Source organism: Antedon bifida, chromosome 4 (assembly GCF_963402885.1).
Source record: "Antedon bifida chromosome 4, ecAntBifi1.1, whole genome shotgun sequence".
NCBI lineage: Eukaryota > Metazoa > Echinodermata > Crinoidea > Comatulida > Antedonidae > Antedon > Antedon bifida.
In genome coordinates this window covers 10,355,076-10,375,142 of record NC_136229.1, presented here as the reverse complement: position 1 = coordinate 10,375,142, position 20,067 = coordinate 10,355,076, and the positions used below count along the sequence as shown (strand labels likewise).

The window sequence follows — 20,067 nt, the reverse complement described above, 5'->3', positions numbered from 1 at the left end:
TGTGAATTATTTGTAATATTTTATATATTTTCAATCAAAAAAACAGTACCCTATCATCATCACATTCGTTTTTGCGTTGCTATGCAATGAACGATTTTAATAAAAAATACTAGGTACTAAGACCTATGACTATGTATGTACGTACAGCTGAACCCGCTTTCTTTGCCATTTGTATTATTATTTTTTTAATAGTCATATTCGCATATAGTGGCTAGATATTTCAAGATCAAGACTAACAACACTACTGGTAAAATATATTTAATTCATAATTGTTTGTTTGATTGTTCTGATTTTGAGTGAATTGTTAATTTTGTTTTGTTGCTTTTCTTTTTATTGTGTTTGAACGTTTAAGATATATTTATTATTAATTATCTTTAATTGTCATTGAATATAGTGTAGTTATATAATAGTAATAAAGTATTACTTTTTACTGCATTTTCTATTGTTGTTGTAATAAACTAAACTTTGTGTTGCTGTGTGTATTTATATTTGTGTGTTTTATTGTTACATTTTTCTTTTTCTCTTTAATATTTCTGCTTTAATAATAATCATAATTATCTGTATAAGTGTATTTGTTTTGGTTTAATACAACTAACAAAACTATAATTGTCAATGTTGTGTTTGTTATTTGTTGTATGTTTTCATAATTAAACTTACATAACAGTTTGTATTTGAATTTTTCTTAAATAGTGATAAAGCATTTATTTCAAGTAACTAATGAGAAATTGAATCATACATTTTAAATAAATTATTATAGTAATTATATAATTATTATAGTTGAATATTATTGCTTTTTTGTTTTAGTTAGAATTTCATTTAAATTAAATTTAAATAGTATTATTGATCTTATTGATTAAATGAATTGTTTGTTTATTTATTCTGTACGATGATATTAATTATTAAACTAATTTATTATACGTAACCAACGAATTACTAAACTCATAAATTGATTAAACTTGATTAAATGATGAGTTATAAATTAATTTGATAGGTGATACCAGTGGCCCCTGCTCCTGGCACCAGCGCTACAGATGTACCTGCCACCAGCGCTACAGATATACCTGCCACCAGCGCTACAGATGTACCTGCCACCAACGCTGCATTTGCCACCAACTTTGCTGCTGCTTTGGCAGCTATTGGTCATGGTTACGACCAAGAGTTGACTTTGGCAACTGCAAGTGAAGCTGAAAAAAGGCTTAAAATGTTCTACGATGGATATGCTCAAAAGGTATAACAAATAAGAATTAGGCCTTAATTAACAACTGCCTGTCTACATTTTTATCATTTTCTTATGCCTGATAAGTATTATCAATAACTTTATATTTTCTTTGCATTATAGTCAAGTACTCTCACAAGCATTGACACAAGGAGTACGCTGACTAATCCATACCTAATGAAAGGAGTAGATAACAAGGAAAATAAAAAGAAGAAGAAGCAGCAGGAAAAGGACGAAAAGAAAGAAAAGAAAGAGGTGGATAAGAAGACAAAGAAAGAGGTGGAGAAAAAGGAAAAGAAAGAGAAGAAGGAAAAGAAAGATGAGAAGAAGAAAAAGGAAGAAAAAAAGAGAGAGGAGAAAGTGCAGAATAACCCGGTAATTAATAATTATATTAATAATACTCTGACTTATTCATTTATTATATATATTAATTTAATTAAAGATGAAAATAACAATTTTGTTTTACTTAAAGTCTAAAGTGGCAGGCCATATCATTAATGTGATACCAATCGAAAAATTTGATGATGAGGAGGAAGAAGATGTGGAGGAAAGGAAGGAGGATAAGAACAAAAAAGAGGAGAGGAAAGCAAATAAGAAAGAGGAAAAAGAAAAGAAGAAAGAAAAGAAGGAAAAGAAAGATGATAAGATTGGCGAAAAGAAAGAAAAAAAGAAAGAGGAGAAGAAGGAAAAGAAAGAGAAAAAGAAAGAGCAAAAGAACACGGTAAGTATTACTATTATTAGTTCTTCTGTAACTTTCATTAATTCTATAATAATTTAATTACAGACTAAAATAACCATTTTGTTTACTTATTAAAGTCCGATGCAGCAAACAATATCATTACTTTAACACCAATCCAAAGATTTGTTGAGGAGGAGGAAGACGAGGAAGAGATTAAGGACAAGAAGAATGGAAAGAACAAAAAAGAAGAGAGGAAAGAAAAAAAGAAGGGACAAAAGAACACTGTAATTATTACTATTATTAGTACTACTTTGGCTTTCATAATTGGTAATTTAATTACAGATGAACATAACCATTTTGTTTACTTATTAAAGTCCGAATCGGCAGACAATATTATTACCTTAACACCAATCCAAAGATTTGTTGAGGAGGACGAAGACGTGGAAGAAGAGAAGGTGAAAAAAGGAAAGAACAAAAAAGAAGAGAAGAAAGAAAAAAAGAAGAAAGAAAAAGAAAGGAAAAAAGAGAAGAAGGAAAAGAAAGACGAGGAGAAGAAGGAAAAGAAAGAAAAAAAGAAAGAACAGAAAAAGGAAAAGATGGAGAAGAAGATAGAGGAAAAGAATAGGAACAAAGAAATGAAGAAGCAGAAGGGGAAGAAAAAAGAGGGAAAAGGTATGATGATAGTATTATTCATCTCTTAATCAATTATAGTTATGATTTTTATAGTGAATAACATTATTAATAGAAATTACATAACTTACAACTAAAATATTTAATTATCAATGCTATTCAGATTCTAAACAAGAGTCGGATGGACAATCATCTACTGCACAACCTGGCCGAGAAGGAGCAGCACGTAATGCATGGGTAGGGAACGAGGAAGTGAAGGAGATTGTATTACCAAAAACTAATTTCTTCAATGCATTAAGAGGAAAACTAGGATTTAAAGACAACAAAACCAACACTATCGAATTTACAGTAAGTATACAATAACAAAAGTTGTTGATATAGAACTTATTGATTTAAAATGATGACTTAACTAATGGTAAAAATAATGTTGCTTATTATACAGTTTTGTTTTACTTATTCTATTTAGGCTGACTTTGATGATATATTTACTGAACCTCCTACAACACCTGTAAACCAAAGAGAAACGGTGGGCAACTTCATTCTAGGGGTGGATCTAGCCATCCCTGGAATGTTCTAAGTTTTTAGTTAAGGTGAGACATCTTGAAGTTTTGAAAAATGAATGTTAAATTGTTATGACTTTAATTGGTCAGTAGTATTGATATTATCTTATTTTGAAAGTTTAGAAGTTGATAACGTTGAACGACTAATTTTAAAAAGTTGTATTTGCTTCTCTTTGCAGGAATGGTTTTTGTGTGGCTTAATGGCGGTTGGTTTGTGGGGGGAGATAAGTGTGTTTATTTTCGGTAGGTGAATTTTGAAATTATTCAATGACTCTTTTTTTCAACTTTTGACATATTTGTTGTCTTTGTTGTGCGGTTTGCAACATGGGTTATGTTATTTGTTTTGGGGTATGACTGCTGGGTTTAGTGGTGTTTTTATTAACTTACTTTTGCTGAAATAGGGATGTGAAACATTGCAAATTATATGAAGGAAATTACATCTAATTGGAGAGAGTAAAAAAGGTGTCTTTAATATCATAACATGCCATAGAAGGCATAATGCAGAATTAGGCATATTGGCAATGGTTTTTTAAGGTATTAATGCAGACATGTACAACATCATGCAGTGCATATCATCATCATGTTAGTTAACAACTATACAAATCTGTTTCGGCATGCTAAAACGTTTTTACCAAGTGAACTAAAGATAGTACAACATTAGTATATTTTATAAAAAAAAGAAATCTCATCATTGTATGGGTCATGGTGGCAAATCGTAGGCAGTCTGTGATGGCAAAGCTTATTTGCCATTGCGGATGAATGCACTGAGAAGAGCTACCATCAGTGGGTGTGCATATGGAAGCGAGTGGTCTATAACCCAATTGTATTCCGAATGCGTATATGTATCTGCTGTGTCGTGGTCGTGGTTGGTTAGAAGTGCCTTCATGTTGAATCTAATGGAATTTGTTTGACTCTTAGATGCATTGAAACGGAATTAAATTAAACTTTGTTAAAGACACATGCCTATTGGTACATGCTTAACATTAAACGCAATCTCTGGTTGGTCTAATATTTGAGTAAATACAGGGAAAAACAGGATATTTCATCGGAGTTGTTAATGTTTCTAATATTTGACCTATCAGAGATTGTGCATGGTGTTTGGGCTTGAACCATGGGTGGGTATGTGTTGGCAACAGATTGGTTCAATATCGTGCTTTAGTTGTAACGATTTTTCGATGTGTCTTGGGGTCGAATACATCTCAAAATGAGGTTTGAAGTGGAGGCGTCTCTAACCTGCCACGACATGGCAGATGCAGGCCCATTTTGTCTATGCGCATTCGGAATGCAGTTGGGTAAGACCATTCGTTTCTATGTGGCATGCGCATTGCTGGTAGTTTGGATCTGTGCAGGCATCCGCAGTGTCAATCCGATGTCATCACAGACTGTTTGCTTTTTGCTATGAATTCACTACAGTACATCTTTGAATTTGACATACAATGATGGGGTTAAAATTTAACTTGAGAATGCCTTTCTGTCTTATGGTACTTAACATCAACGTAACGTACTGTGCAAAAACAGTGGAAAAAATACATGTATTTATTGCCAAACTTGAAATAGAAAGAGTTTTAAAACATCAACTAAATTCGAACGAAAATTAACTAATAAAACAATAGCCATCATTGTTTTTCTGCTTAATAACATCTAATCAAATAACATCAAGTTATGTCTTATAGACAGTTTGTCCTTTTGCTTTGAGCTCTCTTACCGAATGGTTTGCTTTTTTCACACCCCTACTAAGCAATTGTATGTTGATAACTGACCATTAAGCCCATCGGCATGCTCCATTCATTTAATGTGATTTATGTGAATTTCCAAGCTTCTTGTCTCAGATATTGTCGGAGGGAGATTAATCGATAATTTGTCGAGCTAAAATGAAACCTGCCGTTATATTCATACGAGTTCAACCCACTTTACTTGCCGCCTTATTTATATATTTAAAGTCACACGTCATTGAATAAAATTAATTATTATATTGTATTTGAAAGTGTCCGTATTTCATTAGTGTTTTTAGTACCACTAATTATTTAAGAATACGCCTACTTAGAGACGTGTGACATAGGACAGACCGACATACCGTAGATTGACAGACAGACCAGCATAACCGATATAATTTCTATAAAAAATAAAAATTGAATAAAATCAGTATTTTACAAGCTCTCATTGTAACGCAAATTTAAAATTTCTTTTTTAAAACCACTCCCATATAGTTAGGGCAGTTTTTAAAAGTTGTTTGAAAAATGCAAGCATATGTTACAAAAATATTTGTTATTCATTAAAATAAAGAAATGAAATTTTACCAAAAAATTGAAAAAATGAGATTATTTTCCAAATATTTTGTAATAATGACTCAAATGACTTTCGATGATATTCAAAGTGTAGGACGTATGATTCAGCTTTACATTGAACCTATTAATTCCAAAAGAATGATGAATTTCATCAAATACTGTGCGATAAAATAAAGATATTGGTAAAATTGCGTGACAAAATAGGTAATTGACCTCTGACCCGAAAGTGCATCACCAGAATCACTTAAGAATTGGGTTTTTACATGTACCAAAGTACACACAAAAATCACAAAAATACTAAATAGTAATATGTGTGCACTAATTCGACTCATCTCTCAATGTGTGACACCGAGCTCGAATAAGGTGTACTTGTAGGCCTAATTCAAAGATCGATTGATTGAATGAATGATATCATAATTGTTTTTTGTATCTACTGTACTTATAAATTGTTTAGGCCTATTATGAATTTATTTTACTTAGGCCTAATCAACGTTGAAATTAGGTCACGACGTCGGACAACCCGCCGATCTCAAAGTCGGATCAACGTCTACCCTACGTCATTATTTTAACGTTAACGTTAATTCAGTTTGAAGTGTGATACTTCATGTAATGGTCGATATACTTTCGTCGGTGGTACATACAACGTCACTATTCAACGTTTTGTATCAACGTTGAAATCGAGAGGTTGATGTCTGAACATTCAAGGTCGATATACTACCATTTTCACTATTCAACGTTGTATCAGCGTTGAAATCGAGGTTGAAAATTCAAGGTCGATACGACGTCACTATTTTTAACGTTGATACAATGTTGAAAGTCTGACAATTCTAGGTTGATCTCCATCGTCAAAACAACTATAAACGTCGACAATATTAACTCCTGTAGTTATAGTAATCTCATTTACTTTATCTTTAGCAGTCCGTGACCAATCATCTCAGTCTTTATATTTTACAATATGGTCTGTTGGTCAAATAAATGAAAATGAAAAATGAAAATTACGGTATTTTTGTTCTATTCGCCGCTTGTAACAATTTGTTGGTTACAAAGATTTTTTTGCACTAAAACAAAAATTAATATACTGCCCTCTTTAGTTACATTCTAAACAATAAATCTCTCGAGCGAAACGTTTTCGTCGTCGCGCGTTGTATGTTCCCTTAGCTAGCCTAGGCCTAGCCGAAGTCTTAGACTCTATTCATTTTGTAAGAAATAGGATAACTGTTTCTGCAATTAAAGTAAATGGCATCTAGAGGAGATTATGATCGTGATAAAGTACGATCTCGTGAAAAAGATCGTGATCGTGAAAGAAACAATAGCTACAGTAGCAGTCATAAGCACAAAGGCATCTCTTCTTCAGCAGCAGGAGGGATAAGTAGCGTCAGGGACCGCGAGCGTGACCGTGAACGTGAGAGAAAAGACGATAGAAAGTCAGACAAATATTCGGACAAGTCCAGAGACCGGGACAAAAGAGACAGAGAGCGAGACCGAGACAAGGACCGAAAATCACGTAGATCAAGATCACCTCAAAAAGACAAGAAACGGTATAGGAAATAAATAATAAAAATTAAAATAAATTTTAAGTTAGGCTAGGCCCAGGGCCCTAGGGCCTAACTAAAAATAAAACTAGGCCTCTACTAGGCTCCTAGACCTAGAGATAGACCTAACTAGGCGGCGCTATGCACATCTTCACGTACCTACTACACAGATGGGATGTTAGAAATGTATTATATATACAGTACTAATAACTATTAGCCTAGCTAGCCTATATATAGTATTTTGATTTTGCCTTGCACTGCTGTTTGTGTCAGTCTGCCTGAACATCCAAAAAAAACATTGGATTTTGGAGAAACATTAAAAAAATAATCGATCCCCCACCTTTAGGCCTGGGTAATTGGTTATCATTCATGTGTGAAATACAAGGAAGTATATTTTGTATTTATTTTATTTATAAAGAATATAATTTATTTATTCTGAAGGACTAAACTAGAAGATGAGGAAGATGAGAAGCCTGTTAAAAAGGAACCATTATCACTTGAAGAAGTATTAGCAAGGAAGGCTGCTGAACAAGCGGCATTATCCAAGGTGTGTTATCACAGGTGTATGTATTAAAGATGTGTCCCCTAAAACATTAAAAATGCAGATTAACAAAATCAGATTTTGAAGGCCATTTTATACTATAGTTTTAATGAAGTTAATAACTTCCCCATAAAACAAACAAACAAAAATTGTTTTCACTTATAACAAGTCAAAACAAACTGTTAAAGTCAAAACCAAAAACCCATGGGCTGGTAGCCAATTTACTATTTTTGCATTAATTTACAGTTTTTTTTACCGATACATCGTTTTGATTTTACAATCAGGAAAATATCCTACTCAAGCTATGAGTACAGTATGCAGTAGTTACTGAGTTCACTCCAGTTACTGTAGTGTAAAAATAACATAACATTTCAAATCTCTATTATGTAGCCTGACAGCTGATGGAATATTTTTTATTATATTGTTCCCTTTTAGATGGAGTCTTCAATTCAATTTATTGTCACAGGTATATCATAATGTAAAATAAATAATCAGAGTTGTAAAAATAAGTACAGGAAAAAGAAAAAAAAGAGTCTTGTATGTCAGTAATGGTTATTTTGTTATTTTCAGCCAAAATTTCTGTCCAAAGAGGAGCGAGCCAAACTGGCATTAGAAAGACGTCAACAACAAGTTGAAGAACAAAGAAGAAAGCAAGATGAAGAGAAAAATAAACAAATTCAATTTATAAAAGAAGCCAAGATTTCTTTAGGTATAGTTTAATTTAAATCTTACCTGTAGCTCCTTATGTTACAAAATTTCAAGAAACATTGATCTACAGTAAAACTTGTAGTTTACTTTACACCAAGGCAGCAATACAACAATTTACCTTGAACTTCGGACATTGAGAACTAGCTCATTTGTCCCTCCATCGTCATAGCTGCAAACTCTTCAGTAACGTACGGGCGAAACTTGATGTGGTGGTCAGACCAATATTTAGAAATGCCCGATTTGAACTCATTAACCGATTGTGCCTACTACATGACTGGGTAATGAGTTCATCTACAACTCTTACTGAATACAATTCCATGCCTTGTGCTTTTGTTTAATTATTTCTGCGACATCCTTATTCATCCACTGTTTCCGTTTACCACTTAATTTTTTTGAAAGGGGTATGAACTTACAGATACAATCCTGAGGAGAATCTTCAACCAACAAAGCTAAATCATTTGGAGATAAGTCTACAGCAGCTTGTTCCAAATTGAAGTCTTTTAAATGATTTCGCATAGCTTGATAATCACCCTTGTAATAATATCTCACTATCTGTACTTCTTCCGTTTCAGTAAAACAGTCCATTTTAAAGGACAAAACAACATGATCACTGAGACCAAGAGCTAGCTTATAACTTAAATCTTTAATGAAGAACTCATCTCAAGAAAAAATCAAATCCAGAACACTTGGTTCATCTCCTTCACGAATTCTAGTAGGCAAAATGCAGTGTTGAACCCAAAACAAATCCTCAACACATTCTAAAAAATTACGTGCAAGTCTTTCCCCTGGAATATTCATCGAAGGCCAATCTATGGACTTATAATTAAAATCACCGACAACAAGAATATGATCGGAATGAACATGTTCTGCTCTCCTTAATAACTCTTGTTCGAAGATGTAGTGTTGGGACTTCTATGTACACACAACCAATTAAAACCGTCTGATCATTTGCAAGCTTCAAATTTAACCAAACAGATTCTTTGAACTGTTCATTTGTAAAAACTTCAGATACCGAAATACTTTGTTTGACGAAAATGCCAATTCCTCTGATTGAATACTTAGGATAAAGCAATGGATACCCTTCCAAACAAAAACTACTATAGTCAATCTCAAATAAAAAAAATTGTGGAAACATTTCTGTCAAGAAAATAAAATCTGGTTTCTCTTGATCGATTCTTACAATTAATTCATCTTTCTTATTATATAAGAATCACAGTTGGTATAAAAGCACGAAAAAGTTTCTAAATCGGATTTTTTCTTTTGGTTAGATTCAGTGTTAAATATACTGAGATTTCTTACATATGCGGCCACGGCGGATTTCTAAGTCCTTTTCACCAGCTTCTGTTCGTGCGATTATTGTTTGTCTCAGCTTATTGTACTCCGCTCTTTCTACAAGGGCATTTATAAATTGACAAATTTGTAAAGTAGATTGTGAACGTAAAGGCTCATTTACACTAGGACGATAACGATCGAATATCTAGATAAATATGCATTTTTCTTGCATAAAAGAAAATAAATTAGTTTTCATCCTATAACCTTTGATGAAAATAATAATATTTCACACACCCAATCAAATGACATCATGATTAATAAACAATAATATCCTGGCGCTTTTATTGTTTTTATTGATCATGACATATTTGATTGGATATTTGACAAATATTATTTTCATCAAAGTTATATAGTTATCCTATATAATAAAATCTTCTAATTTCTTTTGTTTTATGTAAAAAAATTGTATGTTTATCTATTTATCTGTAGTGTAATACATAGGTACCCTTACCCTTATTATTTATTCCTTTTTATCAAAAGATCCATCTGAGAAAGAGAGACGAGAACGAAGAGAAAGACGAGAAAGAGAACGTTTAGAAAGACCAGATGATAAAGATGAAGTGAAGGACAGTCGAGAAAAGGAAAAAGAATTATCGGCAATTAAGGTAAAACAATACATTTTATCAAGTTACAATTAATGTATACAATAATGGTTTAAGAAAATAACAAAAATGACATTGGTTGAAATTATTTGTACTTTTAGAAAAGGGAGGTTTTGTTATATTCCACAGCTTGCTATTAATTTTTTTTAGTAAAGAAGTATTTTATTAAGAAATAAAAATAATGTGGCAATAATTATCCTAATATTAACTATGCTTATAAGTAGTATCCTAACTTTGTGAAGTCTTTTAAAATAAAAAAATACATCTTTTTATTTTAGAATCGATATCTAGGCGTTGTAAAAAAGAAAAGGCGTGTTCGTCATTTGAATGATAGAAAGTTTGTCTTTGATTGGAACGCTGAAGAAGACACGTCAGTAGATCATAATCCACTGTATGTATTGTTTCTAAAACTCTAAAAATACTATACTTTGTAAGTTGGTATAATTTCAGTAAACTGAAAAGTCCATCCATTTCCAGGTCAAAATAATGTACAATCAGAATAGTACTTTAATGAAAGCAGTTTTTGTTTTTAAGATTAAGCAGAGCTGTTTTAGTACCTATGATTTGCCTAGGCTCCTAGATTCAGAAAATAGCAGAGAGCAAAACAAAAATAGCTGCATAAACGTCTTTGCCTCAAGAAAAACTCTGCAGGCACAGTAACTTGTTACAGTTCTTATTGTATGTATCACACTGCATGTTATCATGGACATACTTTCTTTTTTCAAAAGTTTTGCATTACTACAGTATGTTCATCTTGCACAACTTTTGTCTTCGTTCTTCGAGGAATTTATATAATTTTTCCCCTATGTTTGTAAGCCTACCCAAACAAGAAAACACACACTGTTTGTAAGCCTACCCAAACAATAAAACACACACTGTTCTACATTTTAATTTTATTTCCAATATCAGGTTTGCCATTTTTTCATACCACACACAAGAGGACAAAAACTAATACTGTAGTACATAATAAATACAATACAATACAAGATATAGAAAGCATGGTTTTGTAATTCAACTTGGTTGGATACCAATTATAGTATACACACAAATGTAAAAAGGCCTAGATTCATAAAATATTTTTTTTTAAATAACAGTTACAAAGAAAAACATCAGATACAGTTGTTTGGTAGAGGACACATTGCTGGAATTGACATCAAAATTCAAAAGAAAGAACAGACTGCTTTTTATAAAGACTTACTCAGTGAAAGAAGGACCAAACAAGAGAAAGAAAGAGAAGTGTAAGTACCATGGTTATCAAACAAAATGAAATTAAAATCCAATGGCTGTAAATAGGCCTAACTGGAACACTGTGTGAAAGTGGTTGGATGCCAACAAAATAAAATAACAAATACTAAAGTGAATACAAAATACAAACATTCATAGAGAAATGATTTTTAGAAAAAAAAAGGTAAATAAAAGAGTATAGAGGGTGCTATAGAAAATTCGTCCATACATGTAATTTCAAAGTCCTTTTTTAATTGTGTCACTAACCACTAGTACTCTATTTCTTGATACATTTAATGTGTTATAAACTTTATTGTATCGTAGTGAAAGATTGATAAAGGTGCGCATGAAGGATGATAAGCGACGCCATGATGACAGGCATTGGTCGCACAAGTCTCTGGAACAGATGCAGGAGAGGGATTGGCGAATCTTCCGTGAGGATTACAACATTTCATCCAAGGGTGGTCGTATTCCTAACCCTATCCGTAATTGGAAAGAGTCTACTCTGCCAAACCACATTTTGGATGTCATAGACGGTTTAAAATATAAGGTAATGTCAGTATTAGAAACAATAATATTGGTATTTTTCATGTAGTAATAGAGAGGTTTTGCAATCTTACGAATACGATAACGAAAACGGATACGTCACGCACACGTATTCGTTTTTAAAACGATAGCCAGTAAAAATCTGTTTCGCATGGCAACGAAATATTGAGGGCGCCGTCCATTTGAGCGAAGCGCAGGTACGTGTTGCTTGGCTGCCTAGGCCTAGCGTAACATCAATCCTAGTGAGGACTTTAAAAACTGCTATTTATCAAATTTACCTGGCATTTTAGTAAATTACTTCAGTAAATTACTTTCAATAAATCTATAATTATATTATAATCATGAATCATTCCTGATTCAAATGCAAAATGTGAAAAATAGATCAAAAACTATACTCGTTTTGTAATTACGAATATGACTGGTGATATTCGTCAACACGAATACGCTTTACGAATATGAAATGGGGATCAGCTCAAAAGTTTCACAAATGTGTGACGTATCCATTTTCGTTATCGTTTTCGTAAGGTTGCGAAACCTCCCTATTAAGAGAACCTAACACCACAGTGGAATTTGACCTTTTTGATGCATTAAAGTGCAGTAAAAATCCTAAAGCGGAGACCAACAAAATTGTCCCCTTAATAGCCGTTGGCCATAGTGTTAAAACATATATATCTCCATTGTCTTTCACAGAAAATAATGTCTACTGTACTTACTATGGTAATCAAAAAGCATTATTTTTACAATACTGGTGTCAAAATTATATTGTTCTTTTAATTTTATTATTAAAACATCAATCTTATAATAATAGTACTTATTTCACATACCCCTTGTGCTTTGCAATATAACTCTGTTAATTTTTAGATCAAACGCTTCTGGAAACATACTCACGCAATGATGCAGTTGCGTTTTGTCCTATATCAGGTACCTGGGTGGAGAGAGGCAAACAAAGTAAAGCGTCTTGCCTACAAGCAATGCAACAAGCATTGGATTTGATCTTACGATCAGTAGTACAACATCCAACACACTGCGCCACATAAAGTGCTTACAGTATCATGTAGCCATGGTCATTGGGACTTTCCCTATGATATACACAAATTCACAAAAAAAAGCCTTTCTAGGGTTTTATAAAATTATAGCACAATGTGTTTAATAGAAATTACGAAATTGTATACGTTTTAGGAACCTACTCCTATCCAGCGTCAAGCCATTCCAATTGGTCTACAGAATCGTGATGTCATAGGTGTTGCAGAGACCGGTAGTGGAAAAACAGCAGCTTTTCTTATTCCACTGCTGGTGTGGATTACAACATTACCAAAGTTACAAAGGTAAACAAAGCATTGTACAGTAGTTGGTGGTTAATATTAGGGACTTCCTTTAAATGCATTAGGATGAGGGGGAGGTAGTAAATAGAGCTTCTGTGTTCATCAGAGCGAGCATGACATTTTATTCCGTAGCCTAGCGATTTACCCTCTACAACTTCAAGTAAGTTTTATGGTAGTGAAATGTTCATTTTTGTAAACACAACATAAGACATTACATAATGTTACAACATTTCAAATCAAATTACAATTTTTTTTTGCGGTAGTTATGAATAATAGGAGTTTTTTCATGAGTGATCTCAAATGCAGTTTATTGCTCCTAGAAATTGTGGACGGGATATGGGGGTTGCGCAGTCTAAAAGTGGGCGGGGCTTAGAGTTAATTGCCCTCATCCAGCACTCCATTATTGGCTACTGATTACAGGGTCCTGCTTCAAATCAAACTAAAGACCTTTTGCATGTACAGTATGATTTAAGGGATATAGAGTAGTGGCAGAAATAATTTTGAATAACAAAATGTTGATTTGTTAATATTTTGATATTTACAGAGAGGAGGATATGGACCAAGGACCATACGCAATAATCCTTGCCCCAACGAGAGAGTTGGCGCAACAGATTGAAGAAGAAACAATTAAGTTTGGCAAGCCTCTAGGTATACGTACGGTGTCAATCATCGGTGGTATCTCGCGTGAGGATCAGGGATTTAAACTACGTCAGGGCGTGGAAATCGTAATAGCTACACCAGGTCGTCTGATTGACGTGTTAGAGAATCGATACCTTGTTTTAGTGCAGTGCACTTACGTTGTACTTGATGAGGTTAGTTTGAAAGCAGAAGACTTTAGTCTGCTTTGCAAGTTTATTTTTGTTGAATAAGGAGAACATTTTCATGATTTGAAAGAATAGCACAGTCAGGTTTTCATAGTGCACCCTCCTACCCTTTCTGGGATGACATACATTGCTTTTATAACACTACAAAGTGATAACATTATTTGCTTACTAATTTTTAATTGTTACTATCATTCCATTTTCAAATTAAGCTATTATTATAACATTTTCAAATTGTCATTTGTTTACTAATATTAGGCTGATCGTATGATTGATATGGGTTTTGAGCCAGATGTGCAGAAGATTCTAGAGTACCTACCAGTAACCAATATGAAACCAGACACTGAAGAAGCAGAAGACACTGAAAAGATCATGGCAAATTATGGCACAAAAGAGAAGTTTAGACAAGTAAGAAATAGAATTAGTTTATTTTATTATTTTTACTGGGTAGTTTCTTTCATCAAAGACTGTTCTCCCAGAGGGCCCAGTGTATAGTACTATGATGAGTTTGTGACAGTGACTGTGTGTGAACTAGTACCCCCGTACTCGTTCACATGAACCAGATGTTACACTGGACCTACGGTTTATAGTCCTTATCAAAGAAGACACGGAACAATAGAGCGAGTGAGTCTCCAACCCTTGCCAATGATATGGCTACTTATTACGGTTCCACTGTCTTAACCACTTGGCCACTCACTCACTAGTTATATTATGTTGTCATGTCCTCCTGAAGGTAAATATTATTATGTTGTGACTTGTTGGTTAAAAAACTTGGCTACTAACACGAGGTTATGAGTTTAAATTCTGTCTGGTGTCTGGGAAATCATACAAAATTGGATAATTATTTACTACTAATTTGAGTATATGCATTGCAAATGTAATTGTGATTGATTATTATACAAATAATGAATGTTTATGAGTGCAATGGTACATATATTTTCATGAGGTGAAAGATGAAATTTGTTATTGTCATGACGCAATAAACAACATAGCCTCGTTTTGCATGTGATTGTAACAAGAATGAACGTGGATATAACTAACTATAATTCCACTTTTGATGATGTAAGAGTTTATTGGAGTATTTTATTGACTATCATGCGACTCACAATCCTTTAATTTATTATCATATTTTATTTTATTTATTTTCACAATTAATATTTAATACGACGCTCACTGTTTGTTTAACAATGTTATTTTGTTATGTACTTGTTTTATATTGAGTAAATGCCTTGTTTAAAACCAACAAACTACTTTATATACTGAGCATGTATTTATTCTGATTGAATAGACTGTGATGTTTACCGCTACTATGCCAACGGCTGTTGAAAGGGTTGCAAGGTCTTACCTCAGACGACCTGCTATTGTTTACATTGGATCTGCTGGAAAACCAACTGAAAATGTTGAACAGATTGTGTACATGGTCGATAATAAACAAAAACGGTATGTACTATCACAATTATTATGGAAATGGATTCAACACCATTTGACAATTCTTTTTACTATCTAAAACTAATATGTTGTTTATGTTGTACCACTGCGACTGATTGCTAAGACTTTGCACAGTGAATCATACTAAATGTTTTTAGAACAATTCCTAATGATTAGATAATGTTTTAAAGAGAAGTTTTTTTTTAGATGTTTTTAAATGCACAAATACTGTCCGTGAATATAGGATGAACACCGGTATACAATGGAAATTCTTTGTCATACTATTTTACTTTTATATTTTGTACATAATTTAGTTTTCTTGGCCTATTGTTAAATTACATTTCTTTTAGTTTTATTCATTCAAGAAGCGTGCCACAAAAGTGTATCTTCCAAATCAATAATTACTATGAGAAAAATGGTTTCTTACATAGGAGGTTATAACTATAAGATTTAAATAGAAATATACTTTCTTTTGTTGCCTTACTTTTGTAAATACACGTTTGAGAATAATCAGATAGAGAGATAATGTTTGATTTGGTCATTTATTTTGTTTTAATTTGTTTATTTAATCATGCAACTATGGCTAATTTTTTCATTTTCATTTCAGACACAAGTTGGTTGAGATACTTGAACGTGGATTGGATCCACCTATTATTATTTTTGTTAATCAGAAGAAGGGATGTGATGTTCTCGCCAGATCTCTTGAGAAAATGGCTGTAAGTTTATTGTTTCCAGTTCTCCTCTATTTTTGGGACTTGTTTTGTCTTATGTTTAGCAGTAGAATAGTTTCCCATTCCACTTTTGCACCAAAGTGAAGCCTTTAATTAGTCAGTTTTCTTATTAGGATGACACCCAAGTATCATGTTTTGTACTGATAAAGCCCACCAAATCTTTCCTATTTTAGAAAAAAAAAACCCATACTAACTGGACTAACCATACATACTAACATCGTGTAAATAAGATACCTCTCCATTTAAGTACATTAAGTTTGAATTCTCAAATTACTAAACTATTAAAGTAAGATAAGATGCCAGTTTCATCTCGTTTATTTTTGATAAGTAAATAATTTCTAATTTCAAAAATTTCTTTTATTATTAATGTCTGCTATTCTTTTATTTATATTTTATTTACTATACATTACTTATTATTAATTCCTGTTATTCATTTACTATACATTACTTATTATAATTCCTGTTATTCATTTACTATACATTACTTATTATTAATTTTTCTTATTCATTTACTATACATTACTTATTATTAATATTTCTTATTCATTTACTATACATTACTTATTATTAATGTTCTTGTTTTGTAGTATAATGCAGTAACACTTCATGGTGGCAAGAGTCAAGAACAGCGTGAATATGCACTAGCAAGTTTGAAGAATGGTTCTAAAGATATTCTTGTTGCTACGGATGTTGCCGGGCGTGGTATTGATATTCAGGATGTATCCATGGTGATCAACTTTGACATGGCAAAGTCGATTGAGAGTGAGTGTTCTGATTAAGTGTATACTGAACTAATACAGGTTGAAACCTGACCCTAGTGTTAATTTCTATACAAAAGTATATAGCCAATTGCTCTACATTGTGGTCCTATGATTAGGTTTTCCCACTTTTCCCCCCAATCTTGTTTTATACTTTGGTATGGTGAATGTAACTGCAAGAATGTGGTTTATATTATCAATGTTTTTCTTGTGGATTGTAAGTAAATAAATAAACAAGGCCGTAGCCACCAGTACGGTTGGTAAGGTTTCAACCTGACCACATTTTCACAGAGGCCTTTGACAACCCAGTGGCTTGAACAGAGATTGTTCCCTTTTCTTTTGATAACCGGACCACTTTATTTCTTGTGGCTACATCACTGATAAATAAACAAAATCATGAAAATAATGCATTCCTTTGTACTGTTCAATGTTACCAATCCTTCTTGAATTCAACTATATGAGTTGTGACTGGGTTGCAGAACAGCAACCAGGATGGCTTCATTTATTTTATGTTTCCTTTACAGACTACACTCATCGTATTGGTCGTACAGGTCGTGCTGGTAAAAAGGGTGTGGCCGTCACATTCATCACGCAAGATGATAACCAGACATTCTACGACCTCAAGCAGCTGCTAATCAGCAGCCCAAATTCTTCTTGCCCGCCAGCACTATCAAACCATCCAGATGCCCAACAGAAACCTGGTACAGTGGTGCAGAAAAAGAGGAAAGATGAAACACTTTTTATTAATTAATTTTCATTTGTGGTTTGGATCCCTATTTCTACATTGGAATAATCCATTTTCTCTGGAAATTCCACATAGTTGAAGTTTCATTATTTTATGAACACAGGGGACCACCAATCAAAAACAAATGGGAAAAAGTAAAGATTTGACATTATTTGAAAAAAATATGGATAGCAGGGTTTACTCTACTGCACCATAAGAATAAGCCTTTGATGACCTATAAACATTTATTGAACAAGAAATTATATGCAGAATATTCCAGGTTCGAATCTCGGTTTATGGCCTTTTTTCTCATTTTGACAGTTTTCTTTATGTTTTCACCATTAAATTTTATAAATATTAATCCATTTCTAGTATATCAGGTTTAGAGTTTCTCTATGCCTGTAAGTTTATGTTATATATACTAACTCAAGAACAACATTGAGTGAGTTGAAATGTACTCCCAGGGTGGGCTTGTATCTATATCAGCATATTTTTCAATTTTTTGCAGAAACATTTTTTGATAGATTTTGAATAGTTTATTTTTAATTAAGATTTTTGTTTAAAACTATACTATATAGGTATGTATATACATCATTTTTTTAAATACTTGTTTTACTTTTAAAAGGAAAAGGTACATTAGTCTCTTGTAAGGAAGAGAAATAAATTGATTATGTTTAAAAGTAAGTACATTAATTGGTTTGTACCACATTAATGAAGTTCATATTTTATGTTCCAATCAAAAAAAATAATTATGATTATTGAGATTAAATAACAATCTTACTTTGTATATTATTTGCAAAATATTTGTTTTATATAATTTGTCAGTGAATGCAGAAAACTTCAACACAATCTAATACAATAAGAGTAAGACCAACAGATATATATAAATCAATTGTGTTGCGTAGCACTGTGTAAATTATATTTAAATCATATTGTCAAATTATAGAAACAGTGCTCATATTCGGAACATGATTTCATAATCGCGTCGAGCATAGCTAATTGGCGAAAGTTCCATATTTTTTTAGTTGTATGAAAAAATGTCTCTGGCGGGATTCGAACCTGCGACCTCTTGCTTACAGGGCGAGTATCATACTACTAGACCACAGAGCCATATATGGTATTATCACAGATTTTTACCAACCAGATACATTCTCTCATACAACAAACACCCTCACAATCAGTGGAGGCCTAACTAGTCAGAATAAATTCCAACGGTATGATTTATATACAGTATATACTTGCTAAGCGTCACCACAGACTTTCGAGCCACCTGTTTTTTTTTAATATTTTATTTTTTTTAAATACCAAAAATAAACAAGAAATATTTCTTACAAAAATCGCTGCATTTTAAAATTAATCATTGTTCTTTCTTCAGATATATTTATGATTAATTAATAAAAAGATGTCCTTTAATCCCAAAAATACATACAAATCAAAGATAGTTCTATAATAAAGAATCACATGCCCATTTAACCTCAAGGCATGCAACTGAATACCCTCTAGAGACAACGTGACTTCAAGCAAAGAGTGATATAATATATTCTTTGCTTCAAGTGAGAAAATTCTTTAAGTCTGTTGATTCGCGTCAACCAATTAAAGGGCAAGAATCCAAAATCGTTCAACCGTGAGCCCTCATAGACTCTCTTTTCCCAGACGTTTTTTGGGTCCAGCAGCTGGGATCTATAAATTATAGTCGAGTTTACAAATTAGCAAAAATGTCAGTGTCTAGTACTATAACTGCTGCTTGCTTTCAGCTTATAAATGAATCATCTCGTGTGACGTAGCGGGCTAGAGCAGCAGCATGAAAACAACAATTCTAATAAAATCATAACATTCATTTATCAAAAGTATACAGAAATAATTTTATTACGTTAATTGTTTTTGTTAATTTGTTTTTTTTTAATTGTATGTAGCAATTCATTTCTTCATGTTTTAAAGAGCGGTGTCAGTTTATTTCAAAATGGGTAGCTTAAATCGATGTCGATGACTATCACAATAATTACTTGATTAAAAATAAAACTGCCCTCCCTTTCCTGAAATGTATTGACACTTAAAGATGTATTGTCCCCCAAAAACATGAAAAATGAAGATTAATTAAATCAGACTTTGAATAGGTTATTTTGTAGTTTTAATAAAGTGAATCACTTCCGTAGAAAAAAAACGGAGAAAAATAATGTTTTCACTTATAAAATAACATGATAAATGGTTAAATTCAACCAAAAATCCATTGGCTGGCAGCCAATTTGACCATTTTTTGCCTTAAATTCCAGTTTTTTCAGGTAAATAAATTTTTTTGTTGATCCAATTTTTGGTCGAAGTCAATAACTATTATGTGACATTAAAATGGCATATTCAACAAAAAAAATTTTTTTAATTATTTTCAGGGGGACAATACATCTTTAAGTATATTTTTTTTATTTGGCCTACC

General features: G+C 32.5%; 1 protein-coding gene across 1 annotated transcript; it reads left to right on the top strand.

Annotated features, from left to right (window-relative positions):
• Positions 1–6,540: 6,540 nt before the first annotated feature.
• On the top strand, positions 6,541–18,426 carry LOC144840066 (putative ATP-dependent RNA helicase DDX23). Its single transcript, XM_078695728.1, has 14 exons — positions 6,541–6,908; positions 7,344–7,449; positions 8,014–8,152; positions 9,964–10,088; positions 10,364–10,476; positions 11,180–11,323; positions 11,634–11,859; positions 13,035–13,180; positions 13,722–13,989; positions 14,257–14,406; positions 15,287–15,438; positions 16,034–16,142; positions 16,745–16,919; positions 17,440–18,426. Exons 1-14 carry the CDS (start codon positions 6,607–6,609, stop codon positions 17,664–17,666), a joined length of 2,382 nt encoding a protein of 793 aa, XP_078551854.1. The 5' UTR covers positions 6,541–6,606; the 3' UTR covers positions 17,667–18,426.
• The last annotated feature ends 1,641 nt before the right edge of the window (positions 18,427–20,067 follow it).

Coding starts and splice junctions, on each gene's coding strand:
- LOC144840066 (XM_078695728.1), top strand. CDS start 6,607: ATGGCATCTAGAGGAGATTATGATCGTGATAAAGTACGATCTCGTGAA. Junction 6,909..7,343: donor CCTCAAAAAGACAAGAAACG/GTATAGGAAATA, acceptor TTTATTCTGAAG/GACTAAACTAGAAGATGAGG. Junction 16,920..17,439: donor CATGGCAAAGTCGATTGAGA/GTGAGTGTTCTG, acceptor TTTCCTTTACAG/ACTACACTCATCGTATTGGT.